This window comes from Ipomoea nil, unplaced genomic scaffold, assembly GCF_001879475.1.
Source record: "Ipomoea nil cultivar Tokyo-kokei standard unplaced genomic scaffold, Asagao_1.1 scaffold1074, whole genome shotgun sequence".
NCBI lineage: Eukaryota > Viridiplantae > Streptophyta > Magnoliopsida > Solanales > Convolvulaceae > Ipomoea > Ipomoea nil.
Window position 1 is genome coordinate 852,345 of NW_017617502.1, and position 16,278 is coordinate 868,622.

The 16,278-nt window shown below is 36.9% G+C and overlaps 1 protein-coding gene and 1 long non-coding RNA gene across 2 annotated transcripts; one reads left to right on the forward strand and one right to left on the reverse strand.

The window, feature by feature from the left end:
- Positions 1-256: 256 nt before the first annotated feature.
- LOC109182890 (protease Do-like 2, chloroplastic) lies at positions 257-16,278 on the reverse strand. Its single transcript, XM_019333124.1, has 21 exons — positions 15,961-16,278; positions 14,930-15,100; positions 14,564-14,614; positions 14,300-14,373; positions 14,040-14,103; positions 13,675-13,719; positions 13,116-13,223; positions 12,644-12,721; positions 12,326-12,392; positions 12,144-12,202; positions 11,812-11,911; positions 10,941-11,020; positions 6,594-6,650; positions 2,845-2,948; positions 2,223-2,310; positions 2,026-2,111; positions 1,924-1,948; positions 1,765-1,836; positions 1,211-1,261; positions 1,084-1,144; positions 257-1,006 (listed from the first exon to the last, which is right to left on the reverse strand). Exons 1-21 carry the CDS (start codon positions 16,156-16,158, stop codon positions 759-761), a joined length of 1,887 nt encoding a protein of 628 aa, XP_019188669.1. The 5' UTR covers positions 16,159-16,278; the 3' UTR covers positions 257-758.
- Positions 1,462-11,232, forward strand: LOC109182891. The gene is made up of 4 exons (XR_002054461.1): positions 1,462-1,684; positions 7,422-7,424; positions 10,251-10,255; positions 11,221-11,232. It is a non-coding gene; the product is annotated as an uncharacterized LOC109182891 (long non-coding RNA).

The following is a 16,278-nucleotide window of genomic DNA, read 5'->3' on the forward strand; positions in this document are numbered from 1 at the left end:
ACAACACTATTAGAATTTGAGTTAACGTAGCCACTTTGGTTATAAATGAAGAACAAAAAGTAATGATGCTAATTATTGGGGGATAAGGCTAATTATCTTCTTCTTCTTCTTTTTTTTTTTTTTTTTTGTATTTATGAAATGGGGCTTATTTTTATCACCTTTTAAAAAAATGGTCTAGTGAAAATGGGTCTCCTTTAATCACTAGGGCGAAAAGTCATTAGCTTACTATATAGCTTTATGATTCTGAAAAGAAAGGTAGCAAGCAGTAAATGGAAGACATTTTATTCGCCCGCATGTAGAAAAAATGACAAATGACAACATAGGTTTACAGTTTCTCTACACCTCAAGTCATATTTGGAGTAGCATATAGCCATATAATCCATACCAGTAAAGATTGGATAATTGACAATTCCCAGCTCTTCTGCATGCAATTGCAATCACTGCATGATATCCTTCTCTGGAACAAGCCTAGACTCATGCTCCATGCAGATCGAAGTACAATAAATGGACTTAATTTCACCCGGAGAGGATGCATTCAATGACCCCATGTTTTGTATCAGAAAAAAATTGCAGATTTTTTAGCTTCTCTACCTCCAAATTATTCCTAAACAAGCCCACGACTCTACATTCTCTCCATAAATTATTCTCTGGAGCGCTCAGACATTTCCAGGTAAATGTCCAAGAGCAATGTGAATCTGCATCCATGAGAAGGAACTGTTTTAGGGGGCTCACTTTGTTGAAGGGTGCGGTGGACATTTTCAAGCCCAAAGAAGCCCATCAAAACCGAATTCAGAGTTAGATTCTGCACTATCCCCGAATTCTTGCTGATCCACTGCATCATTTTGTCCTATTGAGTCCACATATGGTCCCATAAGATCGGAAGATCTTTCAGATGGAATGCCATAGTCTTTAAGGATGCTAGTGGATGTAGTTAAAGCTGCCTCCCTTTCCAAGACGACCAAAAAGTTGTCCGCAAATTCAAAAACTAGATATTTATCCTTGCAAGCTGTGCAAAGGCAGAATGATGAGCATGGGACAAAAGAAGGAAAACGGAAGGGTGATTAGTACATATACAATACTTACAATCAAGTAGATGAGCCAAATGGTGGATGTTTCTAATTCGTTTGCCATTCAACTTCAAGATCTGCAAATTGATTTCACATAATTACACCGGCCGGTTTACACAAGTGTGAGTAAAATATATACTTACCTGCTCATTACTTATGTCTTCATATCCAATGTTTACTTCATTTGCTAAAACCTGTGGCATTATAAACAATTAAAAATTCAAATTCTTTGCATAACCGACCCCTTAGCATCTCCCTAAGCTATGTTTCTATTTCTTTTTATTTTATTTCTTTTCTTTAATGAACCATATGGATTCCCATTTACATTAACGTAATAGAAAGGTCATATGTATGAATACTCACACATAAACTTAGAGTGAAAAAGAGAAGCATGCATGGGTAACTCAACTGGTCACAGAGATGAAATTTGTCACAAGAGATCAAGGATCGAGTCTCACCAGCGGCAGTGTGAGAGCAACCTCTCAAAATGAGAGGGGTTCCTTGTGCACAGTGAGCAAAATCTAGTCTCTGTTGATCAGTTGAGTCACCATGATTTACCCCTCGACAATTCTGTCGGGCCGAGGTGGGGTGGGCGATTCCACCTTTTTGTCACAAGAGTGAAAAAGAGAACTGAAACCACTAACTATATAAACTGCTATGCTATGCTACATTTGTCCCCTTGGAAGTCTGCCTATACCTGTGATAGGACCACAATCTGTTCACCTTTGAAATTTGCAAAAGAATACCGTGCCTTTGTCAATAGTTTTAGCTGACCAAAAGGAAAACAAATAACCAGTCAGAGAATGCAAATGTGTTTTTATGATACTAAAGCAGTCATCCTCTACTTAGAGCTTACCCCTATGCTGTCTTCACATTCTTCCCTGCGAAATTATGCATTTTCGTTAGCATCAAGGATTCATAAAGAAAAAACAAACACCAAACATCTAACTTGACATACTGTATTAATGGTTCAGACAGTGGAGTAAACACCAATCCAGCAACAATCAAGTATGAAGGCTGGCCTCCTTCAATATGATATGGAACCTAAAGATGATAGCAAACATGTCCAGATCAATACTATGGGATTTCAAGTCAGGGTTTTCCAACAAGGAACTAAGACTTTCACCTATATCAAAAGATACATCATTTACATACCAAATCTACACGAGGACTCAAAACTATTTGAACTTTCATAAATTCCCCCGCTCGAATAATACCAAGTTCTGCAGTATCACCTGAAAACCTGAGTTGTAAACACTTTCATAAGTTTCATAAAATAACCTGAGAAGAAATTGATGGTAAGCCAGTTGTCAAGGTCATGATTATAGTTTAGTGTTTAGGGTTTAGCTTTATTGTCACTTTCGGTACAATAAGTTACTCAGTCCATATATTCTTGCAAATTAAGTGCAATTAGCTTATCCTACACACATCAAATCACCTTTGAAAAAGTATACCAACACACTTAAACTTTCCCACATTATTTTACTTAGAAACCCTAGATGAACTCCCATATATTGTCCAGAGCAAACTGAATACAAAAATAGGAAGAGCACTAGCCCAATACAAAATTCAATGGATAAGATTTCACTTTTCAGCAGGATTCAAATCCTTTCTTATCAGACATGCCTTTCAGGTGAACATGACCTGATGACCTAAATAGGATTCTGACATTTTTTTAGAGATAAGCTTCCACCCTTTGCATTAAAAGTACTTGTTTCCTAAATCCTAAATAGGTAACAGTTCATGTTAAAAATATTTGCAAGTAATAAAAATTTACTTTCGACTGATCAAGTAGCGAAATGCTATTCGCTCAGTTGACCGGAAGGGCACAGTTCCTTCACACCCAACACGAACATCATCAAAGCTTACGATCACATCCCCCTGAAAAAGAATATACATTTTAAAATGAAGGCAAATTATTCTGTGGACCCGGGTCCAAAAATACAAAATTTATATACTGAATGTTCACAATTTACATACTGAATGTTCACAATTTACATACTGAATGTTCACAATTTGGTATACTAAATGTTCACAATTCAAATTGTGAACATTCAGTTTATAAATTGTGTATTTTGACCCGGGTCCACCTTGCAAGGTGGACCCGAGTCCATGGCATAACTGTTGTAAAATGAAGCACCCAAAGCCAAAAGTCTGTAAAATTTGTACAGTGGGCTAACATTCAAAATATCAACAAAAGTTAACCTACATAAAGAGTGCTTGGTAAAAAACATGACTACTAAGATCACTTAATGATAATGCAATTTGCACTCTTGTCTAAGACCCATTAGCCCATATCAGCCAAGTTAGCCACAAATTTGAAGATTCATTTCTCCTTGGCAATATGAGTTGTGTTAGTTTAAGAACGAACCCACGGTCCATAACTCTGTAGTACACCTAACAATAAAATAAGAGAAAATTGTACTTTTGGTCGCCGAGTTATAAGGTAATAGCAAACTCAATTTCTGTGTTATAAGCATCACCACTTTTAGTACCCAAATTGTCAACAAAGTGGCACTTTCAGTCCCTTAATTAACAGATTTGTAAAAATTTACCCTTACTCTTCAAGAACCCTAATTAATCAAGGTTATTGTTAGATGAATAAGTTGCTCGGCTTAAATGGCGCTTGGTGGCCAAAGGGTATGCACAGATTTATGGAGTTGATTATACGGAGACCTTTTCTCCGGTTGCCAAGTTAACTTCTGTACGGGTTTTTATTTCTCTAGCTGTTATTAATGGTTGGCCGTTATACCAGTTAGATGTCAAAAATGCCTGTTTACATGGTGATTTGGCGGAAGAAGTGTATATGGAACAACCACCTGGTTTGTTGCTCAGGGGGAGAATGGGAAGGTTTGTAAGCTGAAGAAGTCGTTGTTGGGTTAAAATAGTCTCCTATATTGTGGTTTGGGAGATTCAGTGGTGTACTTACTGCGTTTGGCATGCAACGTAGTGCCTATGATCACACTGTTTTTTATAAACACTCTAACCGTGGCAGTATTTTGTTAATTGTCTATGTTGATGATACGTGGGGAATCGAGGCGCTCAAATCTTTTCTTAAAGAGAAGTTCCATACGAAAGATCTGGGAGCGTCGAAGTACTTCCTTGGGATTGAGGTTGTACGTTCTAAAAGAGGCATATTTCTTTCACAACGAAAATATGTGCTAGATTTACTTTAAGAATCTGGGCTCTTAAAGTCGAAGCCATGTGAGACTCCTATGGACCAGAGTGTTAAGCTTGTAGCTAGTGAGGGGGGGGCCTCTTGAAGATCCAGAGCGGTATAGGAGACTAGTGGGAAAGTTAAATTACCTTACAATCACTCGTCCGGACATTGCCTTTCCGGTAAGTGTGGTGAGCCAGTTCATGGCACCCCCTACAAAATCTCATTGGAAAGCTGCAGTTCGAATTGTAAAATATTTGAAGAGTGCCAATCATGGGCATGTGAGTGTTGAGGCCTTCTCTGGTGCTGATTGGGCTGGGTCATCGAGTGACAGGAGGTCGACAAGAGGATATTGTGTGTTCCTTGGTGGCAATCTAGTGTCTTGGAAGAGTAAGAAGCAGAGTGTTGTGTCCCGCTCTAATGCAGAATCTGAGTATAGAGCGACGGCCCATGTGGCCTGTGAGGTGACGTGGTTGTGTAATGTTCTTGGGGAGATTGGTGTAGAGGTGAATAAACCAGTTCCTTTGTGGCAGGGTTATCTAGGCGTCGCCTAGGCGCTGCCTAGGCGTCTGGGCAGTCACAGCCTTGCGCCTAGACCGCTCGCCTCGCCTAAGTGCAAAATACAACCCAAAACCCCACAAAACATACATGGGCAGAACCTACACACTAAGGCGAGTTGACCGGTGCAATTTTCAGCCGGAGAAGACGCCGGAATCTGCCTCACGCGCCGGCGCGTGGCGTCGGAGCAGCGGCACGGCGGCGGCGCGTGGAGGCTCCGATGGCGGCGTGGTTCGAGCTCCGCGTCGTCCTCCTGTTCTGAGCAAAGCCCACTACCTCACCCTGACATGTTATCAATAAATACTAACTTCTCACTACTCTAGGAAAAACTATTCATCTTCTCAAAGATGACTGAAGTAAATAGGGTTCAAAAAGGCTTCCCAAGACAAGATATTTCCAATATATACAATAAATACTAAACTTCTCATTATTCTAGGAAAAACTATTCATCTACTAAAGGCAACTTGAAGTAAATAGGCTGCCCAAGACAAGATATTTTCAATATATATGTATATATTTTATATATTTTATTTATTTAATAGTCATCGCCTAGGTGGTCGCCTAGTCGACTAGTCGACTAGGCAGTTGGTGGCATCTCGCCTAGAAAGTCCGCCTTGATAACCTTGCTTTGTGGTGTGACAATAAAGCTGCTATACACATTTCGAATAATCATGTGTTTCATGAGCGCACTAAACATATTGTCACTTTGTGCGGGACAAGATTCACTTTGTGCGCACTCTACTGTTCATGTTCGAACCGGTGATCAGCTAGCAGATCTGTTTACAAATGGTCTTAGTAGGGCCGGGGTTGAGTATATTTGTAACAAGTTGGGCATGATTGACATCTATGCTCCAACTTGAGGGAGAGTGTTAGATGAATAAGGGGGAGTGTTATTCTTAATTCTTCTGTTTCCTCCTAAATTGCACTCTAACAAACTCCACAACTTAGTGGCCAGAAACACAAGCCACTAACCTCCAATACACTAATTTATTTTATTGCACATTAGTGTAATGAAGGTCAGTAGTCGACATTTCTGTATTTCTGGCCACTAATTCGTGAAGTTGGTGTATTATTTAAGAAGAAAAAGAGAAAATAAGAGGTGAAATTCAATTAATAGCCCTAGCCAACTAGAATATTGAAGAATAGTAAATTTTAATAGACTTATTAATAGAGAGATCGAAGGTGCTACTTCGTAGACAACTCAGAGACAAAAGGTGGTGATGTGTCCGCTTACATCTTATAACTTGGGGACCAAAAGTGCAAATTTTCTGTAAAATAACTCAACTATCACAAAAATCTCATTTCAACAATGCTATTTAGTCACTTTTTGAAGGACAATTAAAAGGAATATATAATACTTTGGAACTGTGTCATAAAAGGTAGAACTTTCAGATATGACCTTTTGATTTTACATTTTCTTAATTAAACAAATATAAAAGACAGAAGGCTGACTCTAGTGCAATGGTAACAAGGGCTTGTGGCGGGCAAATGATCCGGGTGTGGAACATGTGGTTCTCATTCCTCCCCCATCACTAATAATCAGAAGGAAAAGGAGAAGATAAAGAATAAACTACAGGAAGGTTAGAGGTTGGAAAAAGTCAAACTCTTAATTATTAACTACAGTTAAAGATTGCAGCTTTTGTCAATAAGCGAAAATTTTAACCAATAATAAGTGCCAGATGAAACAACTTTAACTGTAATACAACAAAATGGTGCATGCAACTGCAGGTGATCATGTAAAGAGTATATCCACATTAGTTCAACACTGAGTTCTTAAAATTGTAGACAGCAAAATAGCAATTAGCAAATACCTCCTTTAAGGTATTATGGGCATCAGAAGTGGGTTCAACTTTCCTGATGAGTACACCCTGAAAAAAAAAATCCCTTATTGAGCCTTTAAACAATAATAATTTTATAAAGGTTGTATTCAAAGATATGAAAAATATGATTACATCAAGCTCTCTTCACCCTGGTGCAGGATAATTTACTATTTCATGAAGAGAATATATAAAAATGATTGAATTGTCATTTGAAACCTTATTGAACAAAGAAAGCACTAATTGCCTCCAAATTCCTCGGTTCCTCCTATTCTCATATTCAATATCATTTTTATTTTTATTGGTTTGTTCTCATCTTCTCACACAATGACAATTTTCTCTTCAGCTAGGGGCCATACAAATAGAGAAAGGTATTGTAATCTTGCAAAATTACTCTCCTATTCATGTTTTCCATTGTGAGGCAGAGAGGAACAATTGCACTTATTAAGTTCAAGAAAAGAGGCACATCCCCTACTTACCATACAAACATAAAAGTAAAGTAGACTGTAGAATATATATATATATATATATATATATATATATATATATATATATATATATATATATAGAATCGCACTCAGGTGCGAATGCTTCGCCCAAGCGCAAAATAGGAATGAATTCTGTTCGTCCACGTGTCCAGATCTAATGGATGAGAAACACTGATTTTTTTTAAAAACGCGGTGGCATTTTCGTAAATAATTGAACATCGAAGTACAAGTAAAATGTATTACAAGTGCATGTAAAATGTATTATAGGTGCAAGTAAAAATTTACACTGAGCATCAATACTTAGTTGCACCTATAGTTCTAAGTAGTTGCACAGATAGTTATAAGTAGTTGCACCTAGGTGTATGAATGTTTGCGACTGGTTTTCAGGGGTATTACTACCCGCTGAACTCAGATCAATGAATGTTAACAAGGCAAAATTACATGCACTTATAGGTGAAAGTAGGTGCACCTATAGTTATAAGTAGTTGCACCTATAGTTATAAATAGTTGCACATATAGTTATAAGCACACCCAGGTGCATGAATGTTTGCGGAAAGTGAATGCTAACAAGGCAAAATTACATGCACTTATAGGTGAAAGTAGGTGCACCTATAGTTATAAGTAGTTGCACCTATAGTTATAAATAGTTGCACATATAGTTATAAGCACACCCAAGTGCATGAATGTTTGCGGAAAGTGAATGCTAACAAGGCAAAATTACATGCACTTATAGGTGAAAGTAGGTGCACTTGTAAGTGATTTTACTTGCACTTCGATGTTCAATTATTTACGAAAATGCCACCGCGTTTTTTTTTAAGTTATTAAATCTGGACACGTGTCGCGCGCTGATTCGTTCGTATTTCCCTCCTGAGCACTTATTCGCACCTGAGTGCATCCCTATATATATATATATATATATATATATATATATATATATATATATATATATATATATATATAGGACATTAGTTGTATGCTATTAGGAGCAGATTTTATTCCCTAGAATACTGTAATTATTCTGTTTCCCAGAATAGAGCTAGGTAATTTTGTTAGTTTCCTTTTTTCTTTCTCTATTATTGTATTCTATATTATGGAGTATAATCAATAAGGATCACAGTTTTTCTTCCAATTCTTTTTAATATTATCAGAGCTAGGTTCTAAGACCTAATTCCTGCAACTCTTTATCATCATCCCTACCAACGAGCAAACCTCTTCCTCATCAGAAATAACCTCTGTTCCTGCCCCATTACCTAACCCTAATCTAGGCACATCTGATTGTAGCCACTTCCCATCACCAGCCACAAATTGACTGGTCACAACTACCTCCAGTGGTCTCAATCAGTGATGATGTAAGTTTGTGGGAAAGGTAAATAAAACTATCTCACTGGTGATGGAGCCCCTTCAAGCAAACATGATGCAACCTACAATACATGGAAGGCAGAGAACAATATGGTCATGTCATGGCTAATCAACTCCATGGCCAATGAAATCAGTGAAAATTTCCTCTATTCAACAGCTCAAGAAATCTGGGAAGCAGCAAAAGAAACCTTCTCTAGCAGTGAAAATACAGCTGGGTTATTTGCTGTAGAGTATGCTTCAGGAACACAAAGAAGGCAACTCCTATGTCTACTTCACCAATCTCACAAGATGTTGGCAGCAACTCGACCTTCATGAGATTTATGATGGAAGTGTACCACTGATGAAACCAAGTTCAAAAAGATTGTTGAGACTAAGAGGGTATTCAAGTTTCTTCTTGGCTTAAATCAATCTATTGATGAAGTGTGCGGACGTATACTTGCTATGAAACCATTACCACAATTAGAACAGCCTTTTCTGAAGTCCGTAGAGAGGAGAGTCGAGAAAAGTGATGCTGGGACAGCCAAGCACAATTCAATCCAATGAAAATTCTGCCCTTATTGTACGAGGCTCTCTGCCCACCTTTGAAGATGTTCCTGCACATGCAAACACTGTCTGAGGGCCACCACCACAGGCAAATGACAATAGATCACATCGAGGAAGACCTTGGTGTGACCACTCTTGTCGACCAGGTCATACCAAAGAAACTTGGTGGAAGATACATGGCAAACCTGCTGATTGGAAGCCTTCTCATTCTAATAATGATCGTGAGAGTCGAGGCAACATAGCCTCCTTTGATCGAAGTAATGTTCCTTCAACATCAAGCCCTTTCAGCAAAGAACAAATGGATGCACTTCAAAAGCTGATCAGTCAAGCATATCAAAGAAACTGCTATTATTGAAGAAGCCCTACAAGAACCACAATGGAAGGCTGCTACCTATGAAGAAATTAGAGCACTTAAGAAAACCTAGACATGGCAGATTACTGATCTTCCTCCAGGAAAGAGTGCAGTGGGGTGAAAGTGGATTTTTTCAGTAAAGCATAAGGCAACTGGAAGTGTGGATAGGTACAAGGCACAATTAGTAGCAAAAGGCTTCACACAATCCTATGGCATTGATTTCCAAGAGACATTTTCACCTGTGGCAAAACTGAAAACCATTCGGGTTCTACTATCAATAGCTGTTGATCAGGATTGGCCATTACTTCAGCTTGATGTGAAAAATGCCTTCCTAAATGGATACCTTGAACTCTTGAAGATGAGGTTTATATGGATATTCCACCCAGCTTTGAGGACAAGTCTACTCTTAACAAAGTCTGCAAGCTGAAGAAATCATTATATGGCCTAAAGCAATCTCCTAGAGCTTGGTTTGACAGATTTGCTCAAGTCCTCAAAGGTAATGGTTACAGTCAATGCCAATCTGATCACCTTTTGTGAAGCATGCTACTAATGGAAGAATTACAGTTCCTATTATCTATGTTGATCACATAGTTCTCACAGGCAATCATGAAGACGAAATGAATCTGCTAAAGGAATTACTCTCCAAGGATTTGAGATCAAACAACTTGGTCAACTGAAGTATTTTCAAGGAATTTGAGATCAAACAACTTGGTTATCTGAAGTATTTTCTTGGCATGGAGGTGGTTAGATCTAGTGAGGGAATTTCTTTTTCACAGAGAAAGTATGTGCTAGATCTTCTCAAGGAGACAGGTATGCTAGGCTGCAAACCTTTTGACACAACAACGGACCCTAAGACCAAGCTAGAAAATCAGAAAGAAAGCATTGTGGTGGACAAAGGTAACTATCAAGTAGGGGTGAGCAAGGATCCGCCAAATCTGCTCTCATCCAATCCTTATCCACTTAATGTGGATGGGATGCGGATGTAACTTCTCAAAATCCAGTATATCTAATCCACTCTGCTAATCTGCTACCATATATTACACTATTAGGAGCAGATTTTATTCCTTAGAATAGTGTAATATTCTGTTACCCAGAATAGAGCTAGATAATTTTGTTAGTTTCCTTTTCTCTTTCTCTATTATTGTATTATTATATATTATGGTGTATAATCAATAAGGATCACAATTTTTCTTCTCATTCTTTCTACTTAAGACAAATAACCATGATAGACTTCATGTTTCTATTTCTACTTCCTCTGATGAAATATCCTATTCTCATTGTGACCTTTTTCCGCGTTACCTAACAACCGGGTTACCTAACACGATTCCCTATAATGCCTCATATAGCTACAATAAAGCTATAATATGGACTTCATCCTATCAGGTGACAGCAACTTCCTTTTCTACCTTCATATATCTCCCCTCAACCAAAAAACAATTTGTCACTGCAAATTTGACTACAAGGATAAAAAATCCTAGCTCCTTATCAAAACAGGGAAAAGCAATGAACAGATTTTACATTAATAGCACAGCTCAAAGGACATCTCCAAATGAATAGAACTATAGAAGAAACCAGTTGATCAAATCAACAAATACATACTTCATTAGATGGAACTTTTAAGCAGGCACGTAATGCTGGATTCTCTAGCTTTTGCAACAAAACTCCAAGACTAGGGAAACCTGAAAAATTAATGTCCAAATAGAGGTTTATTAAAAAGTTTTGAACAACTCTATGAAAGTCAATAAAAGTTTATTAAAATCTATCATTTTAAAAGTCTTTAAAAGTCTACAAAAGTCATGATTGAATACACCCCCCTAATTGTTTGCTCATTCTCTCAATCCAGTTTATTTAACAGAATTAAATTTTATACATCGTAAAGAGGTCACAAATGAAATGTGGCTTTACAAATATACAAAATCATAACAACGTTGGCAGAACACCCGAAGCCATAGTTGTTAATAGATGAGGCACTTCTTTATTCATGACAAACAAGCTAGTTGTCTAGGAGGGAAGCATACGGATGTACTAGCATCTAACAAAGAAGATTAAAAGGAATTACACGAAGAAAAGAAATTAATTATTTAAAATAAAATTATTAAAAATAATAATAATAATAATAATAATAACTCTCTCTCTCTCTCATTAGGACAACACATCTAGACAATTAAGATTGTTCCAATATTTATTATAAAAAGTAATAATTATAATTCAACAATTTAAAGACAGAATAGAAGCTTCCATGAATAGAAAAGAAAAGTTTCATTACATGGAGATCGAAATCTGTGTTCAACAGCTTGATATTTAGAGGGATAATAAACAATCATGATGTATTAAACTCACTGCATATTGTAAGAACCATTCTAACTCAGATAAATAAAACTCCATATAAAAATACATAGATTGAACTCCAACAGGGAGATGTAGTTCTTCAGTCTAGTTTACATCAAATAATTTTATAAAGAAAACTTACCTGTGTACTTCCCATTCCTCTCATAGTCTTGTAGAAAATGGGACACAACAGTGGTTGGGATAACATATCCAATATTCTCAACCTCATCTGATCTGTAAACCTAAGGATAGTATCTTGTAAAAACATAGATGATGGATAAACAGCAAGCAATTCAGGAAACCAGGATTAAAGATATAAAATCTTGAATCATCAAGTTAGTAGCAGTGACAATGATGACTGAGATTGTGCTCAAAACTTTAAAATAATGCTACAAAGCAAATAACAAGCTATTGCAGACCTTGGGACAAAACAAACAGCATTCCTAAAGGACCTAAACATTGGCAAGGAACTACCTGAAATGCAACACCTATGCACTCTCCATCATCATTGAATGCAGGACCACCACTGTTACCTAAAATTCCAGCAAGTAGATCCAGAGACTTGTCAAGTTAGAAAATGCAGTAACACAATAAGCCCATTTAAATGGGACAACAGAACCTTTTTCTTCAGCATGCTAGCTTTCAATGCCACCTACCAGGATTTACTGCTGCATCAATTTGAATACCCAACAACTCAGATGATCCATGAGCATATGAGGTAACCTGATTGCAATTGCTAATCAAAGAGTTAGCATGTGTATTTATCATAATGGTATATGCTTATATGGAGTCAACATTGGAGGGAGAAGTATATAATTTGCTGGAGTATATTATATTCTATAAGTAAATCTATTCCTAAGCCGCTAAGCATATAGTCTAACCAAGAAATGAATACAACAGTTCTGTCAGAAATGCTTATTCATTCCAAAAATGTAATGACAACAAATGAAACAAAACCACAGAGGATAGCAAACCTCAATTCTGGAAACCACCCCCTTAGTCACAGAAATTGTATCTCCTCCAAGCGGATATCCTACAACAGTTACTGCATCCTGCAAACAGAGTAAAGAGTCAGCATAATAAGCTGATAGATATAAGCCAATAGATAAAACATTTTTATAACCCAAAGATAGTAAAAGATCTTAGCCCATGGCCCAATCCCTATTCATCAATCCACTCTCATTCTGTAAAAGTCTAATTCCCAAGCCAATTCTGTCTCTAAAGCTGGCATGACCCTCAGTTCACCCCACCACCCTCATCACCCTAATAATGATCATGGTGATGATACACCAACAAAATGACCCATCTCCAGCCAAGAGTGTTTAATAATTCAGAAGTTAGACCAGCATAAACAAAAATAATGAATGTTCTAAAGGAAATAGACCATCATATGCACAGTTATTACAACTGCCACTTAGTTTATGAAAAATGATTAATGAGAATTACCTGCAACCGGGGCAAGTGTCCAAACTGAAGTGGCTCAGCTCCCTTCCAGAATTCCTCGCTTTCTACAGAAAGCAATGCAATGTCACACTCAACTCCTCTAGCTAAAACCTGATTAAATCCATCAATTACAATAAAATTAAGAACATAAAAAAGGCTGCTGGTGAAAAAAACAAAGAAACAAAGATTCAGTCCACTCGAGATTAGTGAAATAGCAGGCAACCTATTCAATTTAACATAAGAAACAGCCATATGTGACATTTTGGGTACTGTCCAGAATTAGCTCTCAGCCAAAGTCCAAAGAGCTTGGTGGAATCCGGCTACTGCTTGGGATACCCCAAGCCTGCAACCAGCCCAAGAAACCCCCAAAAATGCAAACACTGATGTCAAATTATGTCTTGGTTAGTTAAGTCAAAGAATTGACTAAGTCTTAAAAAGAAAAATAAAAAATAAAATGCTACCCAAAACACCTAGTTATCCCCTTCAGACATGAATCTCATGGTGACGGAGCAACAGAAGATTATACAAGTGAGAACTGCATATCTATCCATGAGAGAAATACCTTAGCAACATATTTGGTATCATCTCCTCTTCTCTTCACTTTGACCTGCAACCAAAATTGCAATATTGCAATTGAGCCAAGCACATTTAACTACCATTAATAATTTCTGTTGTTCCTTTAGGTAAATTTATTTTTAAGAGTGAAAGAAATAATAATTATAAAAAATAGCATTAAATACAGTAAATGTCCTGAATAAAATTGAACAATGCTTCTTATTCACCATTATCTCCAAGGAGCGTTTTTTTTTAAAATAGGGTATGCAGAGAGATCAAAAGAAGAGAGTCAGAGACTGTCACTGAAAGAAGGATTTCCTTAAAGTAATTAAACCAAAGTACTCAAATACAAATAGTACAAATTATAAATACCTGTGTATCATGCTCAACACAATGAGCATTTGTTAAAAGTTTTCCATCCCCAATCATGAAAGCACTGCAAAGATTAAATAAAATGGAATTATAAGCTTTTTGCATCTAATAGTATGCTGGTTAAAGTAAATTTGTAAATATAAAAATAGGATAATTGTTAAAAAGGAAACATTTTACCTCCTTTTCCATATTTACACATCATATGATTAATCTTATTTCTAATGTTTAAAGAAATTTTGTAAAAGGAAAAGACAACATGCCTTCCTGTACTTGTATATTGTCTTTGTTTCTGCCAAGGAAGAGAGTAATCGGGAGCAGTGTGTGTACAGTAGACCTTGATAGAATTGAAAAAAAGATTGCCACAACAAACTAGAAATTAGTCTGTGATCAAACACTTTCTTCTCAGCCATCAGCATGCATGCAGTTATATTTGGCATTACGCAAGGCAAATATAATTGAGAGGAAACGAGAATTCTGTGAGAACTGGCAACTTAGATAGCATCTTTATTGAAGAGTATGTCTACCTTCACAACAGCATTCAGAAAATTTGCATCTTGAAGATTACCAGTTTCCACCTGGAAAACATTGGTAGTGGAACTTAGGTAGACATGAACACTATAACATTTAATTTTAAGTTTTAAGAGTACGTTCAAAACACTAAGATCATAAGCATTAATAAACTTTTCAAATAGGATCAAGACAGGTTAAAAATCTGATGATTCCCCACGAAGAAAAATACTACATGCCATAGAAAAGGGTGGACAAGTTACGAAGATCGTCTTTCTTAACTAGAAATTAGCAGCAGCCATCATCATTCTCTGTTTCACAAGGTTAGAAGAGATAAAATGGGCACAAGAATCATAAAGATAAAGTAGATTCTATGTCTTTACCTGCAACTCCTTTGAGTCAAACTGAACTCCCTTCCCTTTTCTTTGCACGCCAAATGATTTAAATGATGTTGATTGAGACCTCCCATTCTTATTTGTATTTCTGTCATCTACATTTGAAAAAAACCTTTCACCTTTTGATCTCCTCGTACACTTCTGCGTAACAGCTTCTCTCTGAATTCATCCCCTTTTCTCATTTAATATAACATTCATTTAAAAAAAAAAAAAAAAAAAAAAAAAAAAAAAAAATTGAAAGAAAGAAAAGCAACTCTTTGTGCATTATGTTGAATTTGAAAGATCCAAAGGCCGGGCGGGTGGAGAATAACAACCACCCGCCAGTTAGGCGGAGGCAGAGATGAAGAATCAAGGAATGAGAAAATGTATATAATACTGAAAAATTACAATATATTACTATAATTCTATGTTTCTAACGAAGAAACATAGTACATATATCTATAATACTGAAAGATTACAGTATATTACTATAATTCTATGTTTCTAATGAAGAAACATAGTACATATATGTTAATTTAAGCACCTAACCCTATGTCCCTATAGACGGACATAACCCTTTGTTTTTCAACACATTACAAATATAATGCTTAGATGCTTTTAATTTCTAGAAACTTGAAAAAGTAATGTACAGACAAGTAGGAATTATGATGCATAAATTACAGATTCCAGCTGAATGTTCTCCACTCCAATAACTTAAAAGGTTATATATAATTGAAATCATAAAGTATGAGCTTGTGCATTTGTAGATACAAACGTTTGAACACTATCATTGATTTAACTTTCCAACAATATAAGATGAATAAGAGCACTAACAAAGAAAATGCAGATAACAACTCGAACGACCCTGAAAGCTAGTAAATAAAGGCCATACTCAATACAACACACAATTTGAGTTCAACTTAACTAACCTCACTGCAGTAAGAACCAATAAAATATAAAAGTATAGCAATAATCAATAAAATGGTGAACATAGAACAAAAAGAACCGGTAAAGACTAGAGATTCGGATCTCGAGTATACCTCTGTGTGAGATACACGAGCTGGAGGTTTTTTCCTTTGGTTATGTTCCTGATTTTGACTTTGAGTTGCGGATTTAGGAACAAAGAAACGGGAGGGTGGTCGGGAAGTGGCGAAGAGTGGTTGAGAGGATAGAGAGCAGCGGCAAGTGGCGGTGGAGGAGAGCGCCGTGAACCAGAAAGCAGCGGCTGCGACGGCCATTAAGCGGGTTTAGAGAGTGAGAGGAGTGATAGTGGTTGTAGCAGCAGCAATGAGGAAGGAAATCGATTGTTTCCCCTTATCCTATGTCTTCCCGAGTTGGCGCCTCTTCTCCCACCGTCG